Consider the following 24,225-nt stretch of genomic DNA (forward strand, 5'->3'; position numbering starts at 1 on the left):
CCATAATTTCATATTAATTCCCACAGTCAAACGCATATTTCACAGACTACAAATTACCTGTCTCCTTCCCTTGGGAACCAAGCTTCTCTACCATCCCCTTCTTCTGCCCCAACATCCTTTCTAATCCATGGATATGAGTTGTTTTGCATATCACCAGAAACAGATATAACTGTCTCCTACTTGTATACCGCTTTGAAATTCACTTCTGCATCTGAACCAGAAAACTTGTATGCTCAAAAGATTTTATTAGAGCAAGTATTAAAGATGGCTTTTATATATGGACCTTGGCTTACACTATAGATATTATTCATGCTTGTACTTCTGTGTCTTGATCCATGGTACTTTAGAAAGACTTCATTTTTGAAAATGTGTTCCTCAGCTTGATTAGTGCTTGTGCACCAATCTGATCTTGTTTTTTGTTTGTTTGTTTGTTTGTTTGTTTGACACACAGAAAATGCACCAAACAAACAAACAAAAAAAGCAGTACAATTAAGTCACTACGTAGTGAATTCAGAAAAGCTGGGTCAATGTGATTCATTTTGGACAAAGTTTTTTATAATTATTACCATGTAATATATTTGTATTTGTTTCTCATTTGCCATTGCTTTTATTCCTCTGATTTTCTTCTGAAACTGGTGGGCAAGGGAGAAGACTCAGTGGTGGCGTGCAGCAAGTAGTATATGTGACAGAAGTCATCTACTGCTTTTGCAGTTTATTTAGTTGGGATTTTGCAAACATCGTGATTTCCCACAGCTACCTAACTCTGTTAGTTTTACTGTGCAAATATTCCTTCCAGCTTTTGCACTTTGTGATGGAAAAGTAGTTTCCTATAAACATTCTGCCTGTTATAACAATGAATAGGCATAATTTCAAAACAAGGCAGTGGAATAAAATGTGAACCAACAGGGCAGAGCATGTGGATGCCCCCATGTGCCTATTGGGGATCTTTTTTCTTAAGGGAAAGCTTAAGATTTGTTGAGCTGGGGACTTCTGAGTCATTTGAAACATTTTCCTGAAATTGGTATCCCTAGCAGTTAATGGCCAACCTGGAAGCTTGTGAAGGCCGTGCTCATTGTACTTCGGTAGTTTATACCACGTTCTGTTCAGGAATTATAGCTACTCAGTAGAGTAGCTATACAGACTTCTTGCCCCTCTTGAGCACTTCACACCAGAAAAGTCCCTTTGCCAAGAAAGCAGCAGTGACCAACGTGGCACTGTGTTACAAAGGGAAATACTATTCTCGATGTGTGTGGATTTCTCCCACCCTTTCCTGGTGTTTTTCTTAATGACAATTAAATACTCTGAGATTAAGTGCTGTGTTAATAGGTCAGCATGCAACTGCTAGTGTTTGGTAGCCAAGAGCAACAAAAGTTTGGGGTTTCTTCTAGCTTCTTTTCTATTTAAGAATACTTATGACCTGTGAACTATGCACCCCTAAAATATACTTGAAAGGAAGCATTAATTTCTTTCCACTATGTAGAACTAAGCTTGCTTACTTACAAAGTTTTGAGAAGATGCAATGGTGAAGGAGTTTTACAGCACATCTGATAAGTGTTGCTATGCTACGCATTTCACAACAGATGTGTGAAACGTCTAGGTGTATTTCACACTTTTTGGGTGGTTTCAGATGATGTTTTGAACTGTCTTGTGAAAGTTGTAGAATAATCCAGTTCCTGTCCAGGAAACCAGCCCCCTCCTGAGTAACAGGAGCACATCACTCTCTTCTGGCTTCAAGAGAGTCAGATGTTATCCTGTGATTTGTACAGTGAATACATTTCTATTTTTTGCCAGTATGGGATAACGTAGGTTCATTTAGGTATATAGTAGTGGCACAAGTTGAAAGGGGTGAAAGAACATGTGAGGAGACCAGAGATGTTGCAGCCTGCTCAGTGGCACTTTGGGGTTTGCTGGCAGCACAGCTCAGATGCGCTGTTGATAGAAACAAGCGTGCAGGTAATTGCTGCTTCTGTTGAGCTTCTGTGCAAAATAAAATGGTTTTGCTTTGTATTCTTTAAGAGTGGTTTAAGCTAGATTGGCTGGCCTGATGAATACAAGAAGTACTTGCTTGCTGATGTAGTGGGAAGGGGTGCATGAGCAGAAGCCTGGGTTGTGTGCAGTATTGCTGGTCTTGCAGAAGGATGGCATGCGAATGTGTCTAGCTTCCTAGCACAGAGGTGGTAATGAGAACATGGTGGGCTGAAGCAGCTGTCATCTTTCAGCTGAATCAGCATATTTGAAGTTTCACTGGGATTAGTTAACTGGAAGCACATACTTATGTCCCCGAGTAAAAGCTGTGGTGAAAAATGGATTTGATGATACTGTGTAGTGGTACTCTAAAGGCTAAGAAGTTTGAAAATGCTAAAACAGCAGCCCACCTGAATGGCATGGCCAACAGCAGCTTTGTGCAGATCACATTCTGTACAACCAGCTGTGTATTGTGTAAAAAACTTAACTTTTAATGAAATCACTGTAGCAAGCTGCAAAACAAAATTCCATGTCATGGAAGTGACACAACTCACCACCATAGGATTGTAAAAGTGGTAGCTTTCTTGTACAAGGCTGTGCTATCAAGGGGAGATGCCTAAATCATGGAGCTCCTTGTGAGGATTTGTGCTTCTGTGGGACTGGGAGGTCCTGGAGATAGGCCAGTGTGCTCTGGTACCTTTGATTGCATGGGGGCTCCTTTGATTCCAACCTTTTTTTTTTTTTTGCCTTTTCTAAAAGGAGCATCACAGAGACATGGGTCAAAGGGAAATGGAAAACCTTAGTTGTAGGTGAAGAAAGAAAAAGTGCTATGTAGAAAAACTCATGTGATTGGGGACTTGAAAGAAAATGTGTTTTTAAATAGTTCAAACTTTTTTTTTTTCTTTCCCACAGCTCCTGCATTTTAATCAAACTGTATCTGTACAACAAAATAGCCTCACTCTTTAGGGCACTACTGACTGTATAGCTGTCTACTTCACTTGCATTTGTGTGATGCTATCTGAAAACTTCCACAGTGGAAATAAGCCAACAATTTGAATCAGATTATCAGTGTGTCTTAATTTAAAAGAAAAGTCAGTAGCTGCTCTGCAGGATAAAATTCAGCTAGAGAACTTCAAACGACACAAGAAGAGGGAAGGAAGTGTTGAAATGGTTACTCCTCTTGTAATGGAACATTATATGGTAAAACTTTTGATTGTGCTAAATATCTCATTATGGCTGTTTTCATTATTTTTATTTTGTAATGGGGAAAAAAGTGCCTTTGCTGTCTATTTTCCACCCATCCTTTGGGGGTGACCAGTGTTACCACTTGAATGGAGTAGTTAGAAAATTTTTACAGTTTGGAAAATGGGGGTTGCAAATAGGGCTGAATGCTTTGTAACATGTAAGACAAAATATGTTTGAAATATAACACAAATGTTTTCAGCGTGTTGCAATGAGTGACTGTTTTTTTTCTTTAGAGTGGTAGCAGTCTAAATAGGCTGTAGTAGACAGAATTGTGGTAAAATTATGTTGTAAAAGTAAAGCTTTGCATAAGTGTTCTGGATTTAGTCAGCATAACTGAGCAATTAAAAGAGCTGTTAACTCTATATGTTTGACATTATAATGAACACTGTATAGTCAGTTTGTCAGTGAGGTACATAAACACCATTTCTGAAAACTTTGGCCAAGCTTATGGAGTTTAGGATCCAAACCATGAAAAAATCTCATCTCTGGATCAGAATCTTCTTTATTTTTAACAAAAAGATGGTTCGGCATTTGTTTTGGTTAGACGTAAATACTGCCTTTGAACTAGTTGAAAATCTTGTTCTGTACTAAGCTTTTAACACTACTTGTAAAACACAGAAATGATTGAGATTTTACTGTTGAAAGATGTCTAGTTGAGTTTAAAAGCATGTGGTGAGGGAAGGCTGTTCCACAATGGTCATAAAGCAGTGGGCAATGAATTTTGAGAGCAGAGGATTAGGTATGGGAAACAGTTTCTCAAAGAAGAGAATGGTGAAAATCAATTTACTGCAGCAAACAGGTGCAAGAAACACTGCTGGAGGATTTGGCGTAATTTTTGCTCTCTGGAATGGCTACTCCAGTTAATGTTTCAGTGCCTTTATTGTTGTTTTGCATACATCTGGAGGTGCATTGTCTCCCATGAAAGGGTAATCCAGTCTGCTCAATAGTACCAACTCTCTTGCCTTGAAACAGTGAAGTATCAGATTTTTCGGCATGTCAGACAAAAGACTCCTTTGCTATGTCTCAGAACAAGATTACAGTTGTCGTATTTCTTCTTCACCAGTGTGTCTGGCACTTCAGAGCATAGCTTAGACTTCCTTTTGTTAATGGAAGAGAAAGAGGATCTTTATGCATTTGGTAGTTTTTGTTTTCATTATTATTTTCGTTTTTATTTTCATAATTCATTTTGTGATTTAATGCATGTGGCTTATGCTTAAATCCCCTTCAGCATTTGGTTTAGAAGGTTAGGTTTCAGTTAACTGAAACTTGAGCAGCCTTCTCAAAAAATCCATTATCCCTTAGAAACGTTAATAATAAAAAAATAATAAAAGTGCCAGCTTTGTGAATACTCCTTACCATACAGCACGGTTAACCAGAAAGCTTAAGAAACCAGTTGAATGAAGTTTGGGATCTCTTAAGGCACAGAAAAGTGCAGTGGTTTAGAACCATTGGCTAGAGTGGGTCAGGGAGAAATATTTTTAGTGGCTTTTCTCTCTGACTGCTTCAGGAAAAAGATAGAAATAACATGAGTAACTGAAATAAAAGTAGTGCTCAGTTCTTGGTGGTAGGTACAGAAATCTGGAGCAGCCGTGTTGTTTCCAGGATTTGTGTCCAAACCCAAACATCTCAGCAATGAGACAAACCCTGAGGTTTGTGGAACAAGACTTTCCTTACAGGATTGTTCCTGATGTACCTTCGCTAGCAATTGTATCCTGCTGCAAGCGGGTTAAGTTTGCAGGATTCACATTCCTTGGATAAAAAAAAAAAGTGTTGACTAAGTCACATCAGCATGAATATAAATAAAATTGTTTTTATGTATTCAATTTAAATGCTTCTTGCTGCTTCCAGTGCAGAATAAAGGCATGTCTTCTTCAGCTTCTTTTCCACAAAGGAAAACAATGAGGAGCTTGTCGGGTTTCTGCATGCAGAAGAACTACATTTAGGCATTTTTCGCATATCTGTGGGGAAGAAGGGGTTGCTAGCTTTCTCATTGTTCAGCATGTTTCTTAATCACACAATGCAAGTCAACTGTGAAAACCCTCTGTGAAAATACCTAACAGAAGTGGTTTGTGCTGTAGTGTTCCCATACCAGATTCTTTCCAGTTTGTGTTGGAGGCATTTGCTATTGTTGCAAACTGTTACAACATGGCAAGTGACTAGTATCAACGGTGTGAATGATACTATAGAAATAGTTACATTAAGGGGGAGGCATGTGTCTTAGAATTGCTTTTTTTGTTTGTTTGTTTAATGTACTGTACTCTGTATTCTGAAAGCCTGTCTCTTACCTTTTATTTTGTTTTCTCTGTGTGTGCCTTTTGCAGTGACTTTGTAACATGCAAGACACTGATGCCAGGGGGAGTTCCCCTGCTTTCCTTCGGCCTCAGAATGGGAGCAGTCACAGGTCTGCTGGGTATGTCCCGGGGAGAATTGCCCCTCTTCGACCCCCACCACCTTCACAGAGCCACGCTTCAGCCGAATTTACCTCTGCAAGACAAGAAGCCCGGGCGACGTTTGCATCCCTACCATCTGGACAGAACCACCCCCAGGCAGAAGCCAACAAACATAAAAATACTCTCATTTGCTTTGCCATTTCTAGCTTGTCACTTTTTCTTGCACTGGGAATTTTTTTGGGAATAGCTTCAAAATATGCTCCAGATGGTAAGTTCTTACATGAAAAAAATCGTACTAGACGTTAAGGTCCCTGTGAACATACTGCAATAATTCTGCATCAGAAGTAGTGTTAAAAGTTCAGTGCAAAAATAGGATGCTTACTGTAATTTTAATGTGGAAGGAAGCTGTGTTCGGAGGTTTGGTTCCTTTTGCTGTTATCAGTGTCACTTTCTATGTTTTTACTGTGAACTATTTATTTACATGAAGAAAAAAGGTATAGCAGTAAATAAAGATGACTGGTGAGGGGGTAAGAAGTGAGAATATTGTATCTGTATTACATGTGTAATTATCATGTGTACATAGAAGTTGCCTGTTCACAACGTACAGGCAAAATGAAATACTGTCTGTGTAAGCAGTGACTAGGGAAGGTAGAAAGGAGCATTCAGGTAAAACATTTGAAAGTCTAGGAATTTATACCAGCAATTTATTTGTTTTATTTGTAAACAAATGGAGCAGGGAGTCCTTTGACCACTTAGCCATGATTATTTCAATTTGTCTTAGAAAACTGGGCAACTTTAATGGAATTTGGAAAACCTCTGAAATGTGACTGTTTATAAAGCACAAAGAGGTGGAGCGATTAACTGCTAGTCATTAGAGAGCCCTCTGGCCAAACACTTACTATGAGACCCAGTTAGTAAAGGTTTGTAGTATCTTTTGGAGCATGGGCTCTGTTTTTTTTACCTAAGGAAGAAATCGGGTTTCTGCAAGCTTTCAGAATGATTTTTGGAATTGAAGCTGGTACCTATTGTAACACTACAAGCTTAGACTCCATGGTGGCTTTTGAAGCAGTAATTCAGAAGTTTCTGTTTCTAGAGACAATGCAGCACGTGCTGAACAAATTGAATAATCCATTGAAGATTTTAGGTGACAGTATAAAATGGATGCATTCATCTTAACTGGGGCACAGTTCATGGTGGGTTGCAGAGATCTCTTGGGTGAAGTTGCTGAGTTTTCCTAATAATTATGAAGGAAAACAACAGAGAACAAACACTAAAGAAGTAGTAAATAGAAAATGACTACTATATTGTAAACTAAATCATTGGTAATATGGGCATAGAGACATGCAGCAAGGACTCTAGTTCTTCAAGGTGAAGACAAAGCTGAAGGGTGATCTAGCATGTTGATTCTAAGAAGTACTTGAGGGGAAAAACAGCAGCAACAACAACGATAGTAGTAAAAACACACCCCAAAACAAACAAGGAAAGCCTTTCCACTTTGATACCAAGACTCTAAAACATTTAACTAAAAGCTTTTTAATGGTTGTTTTAGTAGAGATAAGGCTGTACTGCATGGACTATGTAAAATAATAGTCTTCTCATGCTTTAAAAGTTAGTAATGTGAAGGAGATGGGTTTGCCACTTTTAAAATGGAAATGTTCTTGGAGTATTAAGATTTTAATAAGTAATATTATTTTTTCCTCTGTAGTAGTTCATTCTAGAGGCACTAAGTTTTGTAGATTTTATTATACTGCATATGTGGTCAACATGTAGTTAGTTTATGGATCACCAAAGACACTGAGGATGCTGCAGTAGACCTTTTTATCTTTGTCTGCTGTAGTGACTTACATGGAAGTTAAGGAACAATCAAAGGATGTAATCGCTTTCCTTCAATGTCCCATTGCTCCTCTATGGAAGTCCAGCCAGCTTTCAATATTGACTGTTGAACTGTGTCTTTCAGAAGTTTCCCTCCATTAGCTTTTACAAGAAAAGTCACGCACATGTAAAATCTATTGGAAGCCCTCACACAAGAGAAACTCCATGAGGGCACAAAAGAAAATCTGGCTGACTGAAATTTTAATTTTGTGGCAGCGTTGCTGCAGCAGCTCCCCAAGGATTCTTGACAGGTTGAAATGTTAATACCCTCAGCTCCATCCTCGCACATGCGGTACTTAAGCCAGCCACTGCAATTCCAGCTAGGTGTGCTCTTGCAGGGGGCTAATTGGAAATCTATATCATCAGTGCTTTTAATGGCTGTTTAAAAGGCAGTGAAGGGAATGTGAGACTTAGTAGTAATTGTGTGTAAATCCTAAACCTCTGGCATACCTTCCCCACAGGGAAAATGATGCTTGTCTGCATTTATGTTCCTGCCCATCAGCTGGTTTCCTTTTTCCTCCTTGCTTTTATCTTCCTGTCATCATCCTTTTTTCTAAAGAGTCCTTAGCACTGGAGATCACGTACTGTGCTGGAAATGCAATTTCCTTCCTCATTTCCAGGGGCTTTTGCTACAGGGTCAGGAAGACAAGCAGGGGGGGTTGTCAGGGAAAAGTTCTCTTTGGCCTTTGCAGTTCTCTGCTGGAGCTTGCCCAGGGTAAACAGGATCCTCAGAAAATTTAGCTGCCAAACTGTGATAAACTTCTACTGAGCATAATATAACACTGATAATTTTTTACCAGAGGCCTTAAAAACTCCAGACTTGGTGGCTAAGCAGGTAGAAAGCAACTATTTAACTACATTTTGAGAACTGTTTCCTGCCTTTTCTCCTGCCAAATTTCATATCCTTTCTCCAACACATGGAAGGTTCTAGAATTTTATTTTTTTGGCAGGGTGGTGTGTGTGTGTTTTCTTTTTCTTTTTTTTTTTTTTTTTTCCACACCACATGCAAAAATATCACTTCCCCACCACCATCACCTTACTAGAAGCAACTAAACCTTATGGACAGCTGACCCATTTTTACAAATATGCACTGAAGCAGAGGCCTGACTTGAAAAATTTTCAGCATGAGTGGTTAAATTTGGCAGGGCTATAACTACCTAACATTTTCTGGTTTATGCTTCTGTTTCTATTTAACCTTAACTGTTGAGGCAATGACTGTGGTCTGTAAAATCCAATCAGTAATTTTGAAGGTAACATATGGTGAAGTACTAAATATTTGATGTTTCCCTGCACCCTGCTGCAATTACTAAGGAAGAATTTCAAAATACTTCTGCTGAGCACATCTGATTTGCCTGCCAAAAGTTGATCCACCGTGCTTCAGAAGCATGATCATGTTACAGGAGTGCGTATTTCTGAGTCCAATGGCTTCCTTGCTCAAACATAATGTACAGTAGATTCAGTGGGGTTGTTGTGTTTGGTTTGGTGTGGTTTTGTACTTGTTGTGCTGTACCTATTCTTTAAAACTCAACAGAAAAACTTGTACAGTTATTAGATCTTTTTCCTCCATGAATCACACTATGTAGAAATTACTGGGTTGCTGACTCATGGTTTCCTCACACTGCCCTTTGCTACTAGCCAGGAAATGTGTGTTTCTTCACAGAGACTCTGTGTGTAGTGTCTGGGGAAAGGGGCTCGGTGACTGTGCATGAGTCAGGCAATAGAACTGCATTTTGTCAGTGACTGCTCAGCAGTCTTGCAGATAGCAGTGTTTGCTTTTTGGCTTTCCCTCATGTTTAATTTAATTTTTTAAAATGCTATTTTCTTCCCCCAAAATTTTTCTTTTGTTTTTATTTTTATATTGCTACTTAGATGCCTTTTGGCTTTGTGCAGTTCTGCTAATTTTTTCCCACTGGCAGGCAAATCTTGGTTTCTGTGGGTTTCCTGAGTTGGAAAGGATTTGAAATGTGGAGAATAACAGTGAAGGAAAACAATTTTGTCAGCAGAACTAAGGATGGCTTGTGTTAAATCTGTGGGTAGACTTCTCTTTCTTTGTCTTATGGAAAAATTGCAGGTAGCTTTTTGCCCACAGAATGTCAGAGCATAGGGCATTTTTTTTCCAGAAGATAAGATATGAAAAGGCTGTTACTCTCAGTTGGGCTTCTAATGTGTTTATTCTGACATCTTTTAGGTTGTGTTTTTTTTTTTTCCTCAATAAAAATGTTTGTAGTCTGTGTTTTTTATAAGAAAATCAAAAATTCAAGACATACTTTCAGTTTCTGTTTTCATAGTTCCTCTATGCTCCTGCATTAATCAGCTGCTTAATATTCTAAAAATGGGTGTGTTGTAAGTACCACATTGCTGTAAGGTCATCTGAAATCACACAACCCTTTCACTTCTGTCTGCTGCTTCTCCTTCTCTGGCCTTATAATATGGTGTTACTGCCTCGGTAGTACCAAATCTTCAACTGAGTTTTGAGGAGGATCGCATGTATCACTTCCATAGTGTGGTTCAGAGACTAGTGTTTAAGGTATCTTAGAAGCACAAACCATGAGTTTGGATCCAAATGCTTTGCTTCCAGGACACTGCTCTAACCAGTGAAGCGTAATCCTAAATATATTATGGTCGTCCTGTCCACCTTTTTCCCATATCTGCAAACCTATACTGGAAGAAGTGATTGGGATGCTCAAAAGCAAGAGGGGATGGATTGGCCTTTCTCACACAGGTTTCTATGACCTTGAGGGAGGTGAGATATTTAGATACCTTACCACCATGTTAGTATTTTATGTAGCTGGCCTAGGATATCCTGGGCTCAGGGCAACTGCTGTGGAGTCCTTGCCACTGACCTCTCCTCATCTACTGTAGATGATGTAGAAAATCTCAAAAAAAAGCCAAACCAACCCTCAGACAAATAATAACAAAAACTAGATGCCTATAGGGGGGGCTTGAAAGTACAGTATATGTTGACAGTTCAGTCTATTTGTGGTCTTCAGTGATTTAATTTTGGTACACGATGAGTTTTCATCCTTGGAAACTTAGCCCTGATTCAGGTATCTTTTTGGCTGTGTGAATTTAAACATTAGAACTAGTAGCTGCAGTACTGTGAGCACAGAAGGAGGTGGGAATCCTTTGTAGGTGATTGACTCTGCCTTCTTTAGTATTCATCTTCATGCAGCCCTGATTGCTGTAGTCCTGTTGGTGATGCTTATTTAAAAATAAATGAATAATATATTTCACTTCATATTGCAGAAAATTGTCCTGATCAGAATCCTCGTCTTACAAACTGGAACCCTGGAAAAGATCCTGAAAAGCGAGTTATTATCAAAAAGGGGGATTTGTTTCGTCTGAACTCAGACGCTACAGTACACTCTATAGTCATACAGGATGGAGGTATGAAATCAAAAGATGAAAAACATGCTTCAATTCATAGAATCATAGAATGGTTTGAGTTGGAAGGGACTTTAAAGATCATCTAATTCCAACCCTCCTTTAACAGGCAGGGACACCTTCTGCTATACTTTGTTGCCCAAAGCCCCATCCAACCTGGCCTTGAACACCTCCATGGATGGGGCAACCACAGCTTCTCTGGGCGACGTGTGCCAGTGCCTCACCACCCTGAGAATAAAGAGTTTCTTGCTTCTATCTAACCTAAATCTCCCCTTTCAGTTTAAAGCCATTCCCCCTTGTCCTCTCACTACACCCACTGACATAGAAGGATGCTCTCCATTTTTCTTGTAGGCTCCCTTTAGGTATTGGAAGGTCTCCCCAGAGTCTTTTCTTCCCCAGGTTGAACAATCCCAAATCTGTTAGCCTGCATGGCTTTTACTTTTGTGATTAGTGGAAAATTACATTGGAATTTTGGTATTGACCTGTTCCTTTGCTTTTACTTTTCAGGCCAGAAATACCAAATGTTAAAAAGATAAATGAACACTATGAAGTCTGTCATTGGAGCAGTGACATGGTTTTCTGTAAAACAGTAAAAAAAAAACAAAAACAAACAAACAAACAAAAAAAAACCCTTTTCCATTAGCTTTCTAGGCATGGGATCTGATTGTCTTCTGATGGTGAACATAGTATGTTCTGGGTGTGGAAAACAAATCTGTCTTATCCTTTTGTTGCTCTTCCTGTGATCTTGATTCTTTGAGTCTATCTTAATATTGCTTTGACTCACATTTTTTTTTTTTTCTTTAGGGTTACTTGTTTTTGGTGATGATAAGGAAGGTTCTAAAAATATTACTTTGAGAACTCGTTTTATCCTGATAAAGGATGGTGGAATGCTTCATGTTGGAGCAGAGAAATGCCGCTATAAATCCAAAGCAACTATTATTTTGTATGGGAAGTCAAACGAAGATGCTGATGTGCCAGAATTTGGCAAAAAATTTATTGGTGTGGGTCCTGAAGGAACGTTGGAATTGCATGGGCACCAGAAGTTATCATGGACTCTTTTGTCAAAGTCTGTGAATTTCTCAGGGCTGGCCTGTGGTCATTATTCATTTAAAAAGAATTTTTCCCGAGGACTAAATGTGAGAGTGATCGATCAGGATACAGCGAGTGTTTTGGAAGTGTTGAAATTTGATACTCATGATTTTTCAGAAGAAAGCTTGAAGCTCCAGAACTTACTGAAAAATAGAAGTCCTGGTCGCATTATTGCTATTGCTGTAGGAGATTCAGCTGCTAAAAACCTACTGGAGGAAACTAGAATAACTATTCAAAATCTTCTGGGAAGTAAGTTTGTCAGAGGATTGAGTTACAGGTAAATAATTCATTCTCTCTTTTGTGTTGAGTAAATATGAGATACAGATTTTGCCTTCTTTAGGTAGTTTTGTTAAACTTGCACAATATCTGCTTGTACAATACCGACAATTCTTCGTAGAAGAAGAATAGCACTACTACTACAGTATGTGATGTTTTAATAGGGTAGAGACATCTAGTTACAGGTATCTGTGATTAATTTAATTACTTATTCATAATTGCACTTTCACTGTTCTCTACAGAAACTAAAAGTGGGTACAGCAAAGTTGTTGTTTTTTTTTTTTTTTTTTTACCCATTCAATTACACAGTTGTAACAACATAGAAATTGTTTTCTGTTTGGGGGAGGAAGGAATGCCAAACGATAAACTGGATACAGAGAAGGGGTGCTAATCTTCTATTTCAAACAACATTTTACTCATCCCTACAGATTGGTGAAATGAAAGCACATTATCCTTTTGCTGATGCTGCAGGGGAATTGATTTGTAAAAATATTTTATGGCTGAAGCATACTTGTCAGTTGTGTTTGTATCTTTTGAATGTTTTTTTCAGTTGCTTGCAGATAAAACAGTGGGTCAGTAGAAGAGATATAGTAAATGCTACTGTACAGCAGAGAGGTTAAACTTCTGCACTGTTCATTTAGTTGTTGCAAATGACCTCCTGCATGTTCTGACCCTATCTTTGCATTGTGCAGGGTTAGCAGTAAGTGTTGAAGGGACACCAAATGCTTTTTTACTGACTGTTAAAAACCTGACAGTCTTCACATTAAAAAAAAAACAAAAAACAAAAAACAAAAAACAAAAAACAGCAACAACAACAACAAAAAAACTGACAGTCTTCACATACTGTTAAAATGGCTTCATATAACCTGGTTTTATTTTTTTGTGTGTTTTCCTGGAAATCAGTTGCTTTTTTTTTCTTTTCTGTTCTGTTCTTACCCTTGCTATTCCCTGACATCTGGGCTCCAGTTGCTCCCCACCCTTTGCTTTGGCAGAGCTGGGCTGGGGCGTGAGTCAGGATGGCATGTTCTGACCTTGCTTCCCTCCAGGGTCATGTTTGTGGCAGCCCCTGCGTAAGCGTCTAGTTACGGGGTCCTCTGGAGAGTTCATGTGAGTCTGTCCCTGAAGCAGTTTCATCAGAGGTGCTGAGACCTGTATGTCCTGTAGTAACTACTGTCTTCTTGCGAGGTGAAGGCCACGTGGTGGTTGGTGAGGGCCCTGGGCAGCCAGCCTCCATCTGACGAGGAGCTGATGGTTTCTTGTGTTCATTGCTACTGGTGGCCTCCATGCCAGTAGGCCCAAAGTGAGGATATTCTTTAAACCGCAGCTGGGTATAGGAAGCACCTTTTCTTCCTTCCATGCTGAACTGGTTCTTGTCTATTTTCACTGGTCGATAAGAGACTCTGAAAGCACATAAACTTGTCTTATCCCATCTGCTGTAGAAGACGAGTGAGAAGTTCAATTCTGAGTGCTCACTGAGGTTAAAAGCAGGGTTGGTTTGTTAAAACTGGTGGAAGGGATTTCAGTATGGAGGTGGACAGTCCATTGCATCCTTGTCTGCTTCTGTCTCCCCATGCAGATTAATATGCTTTAAAATACCTTTAAAATACCTGGTATTTAGCTTAAATGTTGTTGTGTGAAACATGCAGCTTGTTTGTTGGTGCTCCTGAAAAGCTGACCAGGTATATACTATGCTGTGAGCAGATTAATGCTGAACAGTTTTGTTTGGCCTTTTAAACACAATCATTAAGAAGAGACTGAAACAAAAGCAACTGGATTGAAGGTGGTTTTGATATGTGTCTTTGAATCAATCACTATCACTGGACTGCAGTCCAGTTAGCTGTTACTGTTTTCATTTGGGGTGAATGATTCAACCTTAATGATGCAATTTTGTTCAGCCTTTTACTAGATGATTACTTTCTCATCACATAATTACAGCATTACAGAGCGGTAAAGGACAACAAATATTCTTTTTTTTTTTTTTTTTTTTTTTTTTTAACTTGGTGGCAGCTTTCTGTAGTGTGTGGTTTGTTTTTCATTTCCAAAAACTTGGATTCATTGAGCAGAGCTATAGAAAGTGGAAATACATCCAGGACAGTTTCCTGCTCCCCACAGGCACTCAGCCAAGATAAGTGTCCAGCTGAGGGAAGGACTAGTCAGAGGGAAGAGGCCAAAGCTCTTGTACTTGGCCTTCGGAAGCACCAGTGATTCCTCGTGTGAAGGTTGTGCAATGGTATCCAGTACTTCTATTTTTTGTGTCTGAGTGTCTTGAAAGACTCAAGAAGTATTGCCTGTCAGGAGCACTGATCATCAGCAGCCGCTGCTGGCAGTGTCCATCCTGATGCAAGCTCCGTCTCCTGGGGCTCTTCGCCTTCTCTGCACAGACACTGCGTGCTGACCGCATCCCCATACTGGGAGCATGCCGTGCCACAAGCGTCAGCACTGGCTCGTCATCTTCCTGTGCTCCCGTAAGCATGCTTATGAGCAGAATACTGCATCATTTCTGGCACTCGTTGCTAGCAGTTTTCTTAAAATTTCTTAATTTTTTTAAATTAATAATAAAAAAAAAGCATACGTTGTTAGATGTTGTACCAAAAATGTATCAGAATGTCTTCTCAATTAAGAGCAGTCATATTTGCTGATTCATTTATAGAACATCCAGTCATTTTGAACTATGCACCTTTCCAGTGATATATGCCTATTTTCTTCTGTATTTTGAAATTACATTCTAAAATGAAATTCAGAGGTCAGGCAAAAGGGTAACCTCTACGCTCCTTGTCTTATCCTGTGCCTGTTTGTGAAGAATGTAATGGCAATTATATTTAAACACATAATTTTATTTTTTGCAGGCAAGCCTGGGCTTTTGTTGGTGTGATAGGCGGTGGGAATTCTTCCTGTAATGAATCAGTGAGAGACTATGAAAATCACAGCACCGGTGGGAAAGCTCTTGCTCAGAAAGAATTTTTCACGGTGGATGGTCAGAAGTTTGTTGTGAGAGCTTACAGTGAATGGAATGATGGTAGGAAAGCATTTTGCGAAACCCTGTGGGTAGGGAAAAAGTAGATACTGTATATACTTTTTCTGTTTCAACTGTTTGTTGCAGTTTAAATCTCTGAATGCTGCTGTTAGTTTTCATTTTTGCTATCCATGTGGCCAGACTATTGGATGAAGTACAAGGATGCAGTTCTTTTTCAGTCCAACTTATTTTCCCAATCACGATTTTGGTCTAAATATATAGAGTACGTGAACAACATAAGTGTTCTTATCAATATGTTGAAACAGATTCTTTGTTGTTGTTCAATTATCTTTTCTTCTTTCAGTTATGTATATTTTTAATCTAAGCTTCCTGAGACATTGGTTATGAGGCTAAAAAGAAACTGAGTAGGAGCCAAAAGAAATATTTTATTCCTGTTATAGTCTTAAGTTGTTATTTGATGCTGAACTTTGGTTCTCCCATCAAAGGCAACTTTTCTTTTTTTTTGTATTTGAGAGCTCTGTATCATGAGTTCTGCTTTTATGGTTTTATGGGCAGTCTTTTTCTGCTTGTAGAGTTACTATCAATATTATATTTGCCTCAGAAGAATTTTTTAGGTAAGCAGGTACTGATTTGTAAAGTAATTGAGCTATTTGATGTTACCCCTTCACTGTTCATTAAGGCCCTATGAAACTCTCTTAACTCAAATTAAAAAAAAAAAAGTCTCCACAAAAATGTACCGTTGACTTGCTGGTATTGTAGACTTGGAGTCAATGACTAAACCAGACACTGATTCCATTCTTCCTACTCATAAAATAGAAAATTAAATAAAATAGGAGGATATTAAATACAGTGAGAGTGGCTGAATTTAAAGGCAATTAAATGCTTGTGTAATTTAGCCTGCCAAACTGTTTTATTAGCTGTGCTTAGAAAGAAAAGATTTCCCTTTCCAAGTCTTTGGTTGTACGTATTAAGTTTTAAACAGCAGAAAAATATCACTTGGGACAAGTAGAACTAGCTGGACCTACAAATTTTTGCTATATGATATATTTGATGTATTAGTGTTTTTTTCTTTTAATTTCATAGGTAATTACAGTCAATGTTATTTCCATCTCTACCTTTTGTTTTATTGGAGATCCGTCAAACAAGCAGGCTGTAATAGCACATCTCACTAATGTGTTTCAGAACAGAACTACGCTTAGAGGGTACAGAAGTTTGTGAAATCTCATGCACTTCTTACTGTTTTTTTGGAGATATTTTCATATAAAGGTGAATATAATCTTTATAATCTTTATTTTATTTTTACATTTGTTTTTTTTAAATACTAGGGGTACCGATTTCCGGCTTCCAGGTAGAACCCATAGATGGAGTGATACTGAATCTTCTGGATGATGTTAGTAGTTGGGAGCCCGGAGACCAGATTGTGGTTGCAAGCACAGACTATTCAATGTATCAGACAGAGGAGTTCACCCTCCTTCCTTGCCCAGAGTGTACCAAGCATCAGGTCAAAGTCAAAGGTATGAAAATGGTCACCATATGAAGAATCTTGTTTGAAATAGCTGTTAATAGGAGTACACCCTAGATGAGACCTTTCAGTGAGAGCAGTAAACAGCACCCTGTTATCTCTCAGTGTTGCTTGTTTGCTACATACAGGAGTGTATACTTGCCCTTACTGTAAAATTGCTCTGTAAAATGCCATATCTGCCTCTGCCTTCTAAAGCTTACCCCATACTAATTTTTTTTTTTTTTCCACCTTTCTTCCCAGGCTTATTGAATGCTATACTTTTCTTCCAGGATTGGCTTATGCTTGTTCTTCTTTCTTGACTCCTTTCTGTTTTTTCTCACTAGTTCTCTCCCTATGAGGCAGAATGGCTGCTGTAGTTGTTACAATTACTGTTGCTTTTACTGCCCTTCCCATCTTCTGGAGTTTTATTATTAATTTTTCTTTCTGTTATTCAAAGATTGAAAAAGGAAGAAGAAGAAAGTGGCAATTTTTTTTTTTATCAGTTCCCCCTCCACCCCCACCAGTAAAATGGTTATGAAACAAATGGCACTTCCAAGCATCTGCTTACACAGGATATCCCTAACTAGTTGCAATCTGTTTTTCCTTTGGGTGTGATGCACTCAGAATGGTCATGCATGTTGTTGACTGCTTCCTATTTTATTATCTGACTCACTCTGTTTGACTTCATGAGAGCCTCCCGTGGGATTGACTCCTTTACTCTGCAGACATCTGTGTCTTCTACCACTCTGTGCCCCCTCTGTGCCAACGCCCTCCTTCTCTGACAGTCCCTCAATCTTGAGTTTTTCTCTTCTTGTTTTCTGGTGGGCTGTAGGATTGGTTTGCAGCTCAGCTCTTGCCTTTTGTAGCAGCTGATTGGAGCTCTTCAAGATCTGGTTTTGTCCCATTCAGCTCTGTACTGTGCGACTTCCTCTTCTTCAAACAACTCTTATCTCCTCTTTCTTGTTTCTCAGAAGTTTTCTTTGTACGCCCTCAAACTTTCCTGTTTCCCTATTTGGCTGGGAAAGCCAAATCTGTATTTTGGCTTTGCAGTATTGTTTGGATCCCACAGCATTCACTGGTTTGGCTATGATATGTTTTCCTGCATTGTGAAGTCCCAGATAAGGTGAACTTAGATATCTAAGCTTTTTCCTTATTATACATCAGAGAATACCAGGGTGAATGGAGCTGCAGAACTGAGTGAGTGCCATTGTACGTGACATTTCCTGGTTTTTGTTCTTAAGTTTCTTTGCATACTCCATATGCATTATTTAACTCAGTGTTTTAAGGTTCAAGCTACTTGAAGGCTGCAGTATGAAGTTTAAAGTTTTTTGTTGCCACTGAATAGAGTATGTGCAAACTCTTTCCTTTCTAAAGAGAAAAAGCATCTATTAAATATATATATTATATATATATAATAATATATATATAATATATATAACATAAGTAATATTATAAATATTACAATTAAATAAAACTAATATATAAAATTACATATATTATCTATTATATATATATATATGAAATACATATATATCTTTTTCTTCTAAAAACAAGCAAAAAAATCCAGATTTACAGGATTTGCAGTATGTCATAAAATACAATATATTTTTTTCTTTTTTTGCAAATAAATGCTATCAGATCTGTATATAGATCTTTAAAAGACGCTAAAGGAGATTAACTGTTCAATCTCTGTTTCTTCCCCTTCCCCCCCCCCCAAATATGAAATTTCCATTGTCACAGGAAAGTTGTTCTGTTTTTAACAAACATCCTATACGTTTTACTCTGCAGAGAATTAATTTCAGTGGAACAGCAAATTTGACATGCTGAAGAATTAATTGTCTAAATTTTTTTTGTATTGCCCCTTTTGTAGTAGAAAGAAAAGTATTGTTTTATAGGATGCCCAGATGCTCCCTCCTCACTTGATATATACATGATAGTTAAACATAAGGGAATACAACAAACAACAGACAGGTTTTCAAGTTATAGGAGTGCAATCCCATTTACAGACTTCTATTGCCTTTAAACAGCAGGAACAAAAGCAATACTGGTGTAGGTCTGCTTCACATACTGGTCATTACCAGTTTAGTTTATATCCTTCTGTAAGTTTTGAGGAAGAGGAGTGAAAAATTAGGGAAAAACAATATATATATTTAAGTTTACAGATCATTTTTGCAGTTTGTATAAGAAAATAAACTGATTGTTTCTTTGGAAGTTTGCTGTAAAAATATGAATTTTGTTTTCTTAATTTTAGTTTGTTCTCAGAATAGCTATTTTGGGGAAAAGCAAACATAGCTGGGAAACATAATAGTATTTGTTTTTGAAGATGATGAATACTGTGTGTGCGTATATATGTGTGTGTGCATATATATGTGTGTGCATGTATGTATATATATATATATTTTTGGAGCAGGTTAGGCAGCTACTGCTTTTTTCTTTTAAAGCAAATCTGCATTTGTTTGTTTCATTAAAGCCTTTCTAATGCATTGTACTCAAAGTTTTTTAAAAAAATTCTTTTTCATTTTAATCCATTCTGTTCAAAAACTATTAGATTAAACTTAAGATGCACCTACAAATAAAATGTGGGGTTTGTTTTAGGTTTAGTTATTTTACTAATGTGAAAAATATTTAAGACAACTTGTTTTGGCACTAAACATACAAAAGCATATTTGATATCCTGTTCTGCAAGATGTGCAGTTAGCAATGAATTGAGCATGGTCTGGAAGGAGGAGTTTGACGTTTGCTAGGTTAATGCTTGTCATCTGTCAATTAAATTTCTTTTTTTGCATGTTAACCTAAGAAGGGTAGTAGAACCCTTTTAAGTTTAAGGTATCATGTTAAAGTAGCATGTTTTTAGGGGTACAATTAGTTTAGTTATGAATTAGCTTATTAGCTTTGTGTTTAATCAATGACAACACTTATTCCTTTTTTTTTTTTTTTTTTTGACAGAAAAACCTCAGTTTCCCCATGTGGGAGAAGTTATTGATGGAGTGGACATGAGGGCAGAAGTTGGAGTTCTCACGAGGAACATCTTAATCAAGGGAGAGACTGAAAAAACCTGCTATCATGAAAAAGAGTGTCAGTTTTTCAATTATGATACATTTGGTGGACATATCAAGGTTTGAAAAACATTTTTAAGTAGCTTTCTGTCATCTAAAGGTATATTGAAGACAAAAGGATGTTAAACTTGGCGGGCTTTGAAAATTAAACATAAATTCATACACCAGCTTGGTGTAGAAAAGACTTTGGTCTCCACTTTCACCAAATTAGCTCACCAAGACTTTGTCTGCAGCATTGGAGCAAATTATATCAATGAATTGTGGAAGAATCCACCATATATTGCAGCGTTGTGTGGCAGTGATTAAACCTTAAAAGTGGTGTATCTGCATGTTCAGCCTGTAACATTATAAAGCTTGATCTTCCTTTCTTTGTCTTCCCTTTTTTCCCTGCCTTTCTTCCTGCCCAAGTGATGAGCACATTAGATCTGCCTCATGTCCTGGAAGTGTCCAAAATCAGACAGTAGAGAGTCACAGAGAGGAAAGCAACTGAGTTGGGCTACGGTGGATTTTTATTTATTCATTTTAACTGAATGTACTAAGGTTATATAAAGCAAACTGATGCTAATTTCTTATATCACCATAAACCTAAAGAAAGTGGAGTGAAAGCAGTATTGCAGAAACTAGTATTGAAACTCATATTCATTTTAGTTTTTAGCGAAAAGATTGAGCAGCAATATGTCAGCTCTTCAGTGATGCTGGAGAAGTTTGAGGCCTTGCATTTTAAATACAAACTTATTATGTGTTGGTCACAGTGTAAACCTCCTTTTCCAAAATGTTTGGATGCAGACTTCAGTTTTATAGTGGTGGACATAATGGTGGGAAAGAAAACGCGCCTATTCCCTACTGTGTGTCAGCTTTTGTTTGGTGGAAGAGAAATTGATGGGCTCAGTGTTCTTTTGTGTTTGAGATAATGTAAGGAAAGAAGATAAATGACAAGCTTTGAATCTTGCAAAGCGTGACCTTGATTACCACAACTGAGTGAGTACAGCAAGGCCCCTCAGATGCCTCTCGCAGATAGAGCAGAAAACAAACATTTTGAGTCATCAAAGTTGTTAAACTGTTCCCAGGAGACTGTTCAGTGTCTGTTGCCAAACCTAGACTTCAGCACTAAAAGTAATTTTGCCTTATGTTAATCATACATGCTAAAGAGGAGGGAGCCTGGGTGTTAGCAAATGTTAATTGCCTCAGGGGGTTTGATCAGCCTGGGAATTCAGCTGGTCGCCTGGATAGTGGCACGAAAGAGGCTCAGTGATAGCAAGGAGAGGCACTCACTTGTATTTCCTCTGCATTAGTATTTTTAAGTGCTGAGAGTGAGAACTCAGGAATGCCTGTTTTCGGTCATCCCTTAGTATTTTAAGCACACAAACCTTAGTGGTGTAATTGAAGAAAACAGAAGACCAGGACACACTAAATGGTCTATCAGTGTTTTACTTATTTCACTTGAGGACAAAACTGTGCACATAAAAACTATATTATTTTGGTTAAATAGCCAGTAACAGTAAGTTAATGGAATAACAAAAAAAGCTCCCTTACTCCCATTCAGCTCCTTACATTTTAGCACCTCATAGTTCATCTGCTGCCCTTGGTTTCTATTTTCAGGTCAGGGTAGGTGGAAGAAAATACTTTTGCTTTTCCCTGTGACTTGTACAGCCCCATTATAATGTCTCTGGTGTTTAATATTTCTGTACTGTATATTACATACTGTTACGGTAAAGTTGCGTAGCTTTAACCTGTTTTTGGTTCCTCATTGCAAAGATGCTGATTCTTCACTGGAGTGTGTCTATTGAAGGTGGTGTGCCTGAGGAAGAGCTGAGAGAATAGGGCTTACTGTGTAAGGGGAAGGTGTAGAGGAAGGATGTGGATGTGGTTTTCAGGGACCCAGGGAGGGTTCAGAGAATGTGCCAGAAGACTTCTTGGAGGCATGCACTAGTAGGGCAAGAGACATGGGGACCAAGCTGCAGCAGGGCAAGTGCTAAGTAGATAACAGGTAAATAAAAAGGGGGAAACAGTTGCTATCATATGAGCATCTCTGTAGTTGGAGATATTGTTTGGTCAATGTGCTGAGCAGCCATGTTTAAGCTGGTCCTGTGTTGAGCTGGCAATCAGAGCAGTTTTCTCAGGAGGCTCCTTTGACCATTTATTATTACGTAATTTTACTAAACTCCATCCCAGATGGATGATACAGGTACAGCTTCAGCATAGGCAGGACAGAGTGACTTCTCTTTACTTGGATGGTATGTGGTTGTACAGAAAGAATATTTAACTTGCCTACTGCTAAAGAACAAAAAGTGAAGTGTGATGATATAGTGTCTGGTGAAATCTGCTCCATTTTAGCCACATGGAGATACAGCTTTTATTCTTGTTTAAAAATGATATTGTTTTGTAAGGCAGGATATAGAACAGGATAGTAACGGCTGTCCTAGCCTTCATAGTGTTCGCTTATGATGATTGTACATCTGACTTCTGTACATCTGATATAGATGATTTATTAACTTTAATGGTTAGAAACCAAGTAGTTGGTTACTCATTCTGGGCTTCTCATCTTTCTAGATTTTGAAGAATTTTACATCTGTTCATCTCTCCTATGTGGAATTGAAGCAAATGGGACAGCAGCAGATAGGAAGTTACCCTGTTCACTTTCACCTTTGTGGGGATGTGGATGAAAAAGGAGGTTATAGTTTTAAGACATACATCGAAGGTCTTTCCATTCATCACTGTTTCTCCAGATGTGTCACTATCCATGCAACTAATGGCTTGCTGGTAGGTGCCAGGAGAATTAAATAAAGTGTTGAAATAAATGTTTAAAAGGACATTTAGAGCAAAAATAGTCCCATCCCATCAAGTTTAATTCTCAGCAATGTGTTTATTTCAATGAATAAATAAACAAGTGCTTATTTTTAAGTAACTTACTTTAACAGAGCTTGCCCTTCTGTTTTTTCAGATTCTTGCAGGCAGCTAAGCTCTCCAAACATAGTAGTGTGTTTGTAAGGGATAAACAAAACTCCATGTTTGAATCATCTGAACCACTGATACTGAAGCTTCACTCTGCAGCTGTGCCAAGATAGTAAAAACTAAATGGCACTTGTCAAAGAAATCTCAGTAAATGCTATTGCTACTGACATAATGAACTTGTGTTTCTGCAGATAAAGGACACCATTGGCTATGACACACTGGGTCACTGTTTCTTCATAGAGGATGGCATTGAGCAGAGGAATACTCTCTTCCACAACCTTGGACTAGTCACGAAACCAGGCACTATTCTTCCTACGGACAGAAACAGCAGCATGTGTATTGGCATCAGGGACAAAGTGTATGGAAGCTATGTCCCAGTACCAGCCACAGACTGCATGTGAGTATTTCATGATGAAAAAGTAAAACCAAACCAGCTGCAGTAGTTAAACTGATGATCTCCTGACATTATACAGATGAAACAATTGTTTTGTATCATCTAGTGAATACAGACACCTTAAAAGTAATCCACGTGACCATGCTGTTAAAAAAGAGTCTTTTATTAAAGAGAAAACACAAGTTGTTTTGTAAAGAGATTTGTTGTTCCTTGAAATACTTGTTCAGTAGATTTTAAGGATGTATTCTTATTTCTGTGGTAAGGCACCAACATCCTTAAGTTGTCACCAAGTTTTTTCTGTGTAGCAATTATCTTTTGAAGAAGCTTATTAAAACAGTTTATAATTGCACTGAGTGTCTGAACTATCATTTCATGAACTAACATTTTGCATTTAAGTAAAACAAAAAAGAATTTTTGAGGGTGTGTGTTTTTTGTGTGTATGTTTTGTGTATGTGACTTCAGAAATCAGTTTAGCCCTTTTTCACCCTTGTAGCAATTATATCAGAGATATTTCTGTAGGCACTAGGGCTTTTTTTCTGTTCTAACTTGTTTCTGAATAATATTTCAGGGCAGTTTCAACATTCTGGATTTCTCATCCCAACAATCATCTGATAAGTAATGCAGCAGCAGGTTCACAGGTGAGGCATATGGATGTAGTTCAACACAAACTATTTGTGCCACTTACTCACAAAACAAGTAATATTTCCAATGTTTAAATGCATATTTTTTTAATGTGTGAATATGTTATATATTTGGCAGCATATTGCCATTACAAGTGTAGTTTTTGTCAAAGGGTGGATTAGATCTACTCCTCTTTGTAATTTAATAGATCTGTCAGTGGGGCCAGTATGTAAATGTAAAAATAAACCGCTTTCTTTTCAAAGAATTAGATATTAATACTAAGGCTTTTGTATTTTCTGTAATTTCTAACATGAGTTTACTGTTTGACTGCTCTGAAAAATTGTGTTTTTATTCCTTTTAGTCATTGGAATAAAAAATAGTTGATTGTATAAGGAAGTGCAAAAAAACAAACGAATGAACAAAAAAACTTTCATTGACTCTGTGTTTAATTACTTCTTTCTGAGCAGTAATTGCTGATATGTTTTTACTTATTGTGATCCTCACAT

General features: G+C 38.0%; 1 protein-coding gene across 5 annotated transcripts in view; it reads left to right on the top strand.

Moving 5' to 3' along the window:
• The window catches only part of CEMIP2 (cell migration inducing hyaluronidase 2), a 52,774-nt gene that overhangs the window by 7,968 nt on the left and 20,581 nt on the right, over positions 1 to 24,225 (top strand). For 4 of the 5 annotated variants that reach the window (XM_084503851.1, XM_084503852.1, XM_084503854.1 and 1 more), the window contains 9 exons: positions 5,532 to 5,868; positions 10,719 to 10,859; positions 11,661 to 12,222; positions 15,068 to 15,237; positions 16,521 to 16,709; positions 19,643 to 19,812; positions 22,303 to 22,512; positions 22,896 to 23,101; positions 23,667 to 23,736. In XM_084503851.1, coding sequence (XP_084359977.1) covers positions 5,544 to 5,868; positions 10,719 to 10,859; positions 11,661 to 12,222; positions 15,068 to 15,237; positions 16,521 to 16,709; positions 19,643 to 19,812; positions 22,303 to 22,512; positions 22,896 to 23,101; positions 23,667 to 23,736 — 2,043 coding nt within the window. In that variant the 5' untranslated portion in view covers positions 5,532 to 5,543. Of the gene's footprint in view, positions 1 to 3,023; positions 3,166 to 5,531; positions 5,869 to 10,718; positions 10,860 to 11,660; positions 12,223 to 15,067; positions 15,238 to 16,520; positions 16,710 to 19,642; positions 19,813 to 22,302; positions 22,513 to 22,895; positions 23,102 to 23,666; positions 23,737 to 24,225 lie in introns of those variants that run through there. The other variant, XM_084503853.1, reaches the window with a different exon arrangement.

This window comes from Aythya ferina (assembly GCF_964211825.1).
Source record: "Aythya ferina genome assembly, chromosome: Z".
NCBI lineage: Eukaryota > Metazoa > Chordata > Aves > Anseriformes > Anatidae > Aythya > Aythya ferina.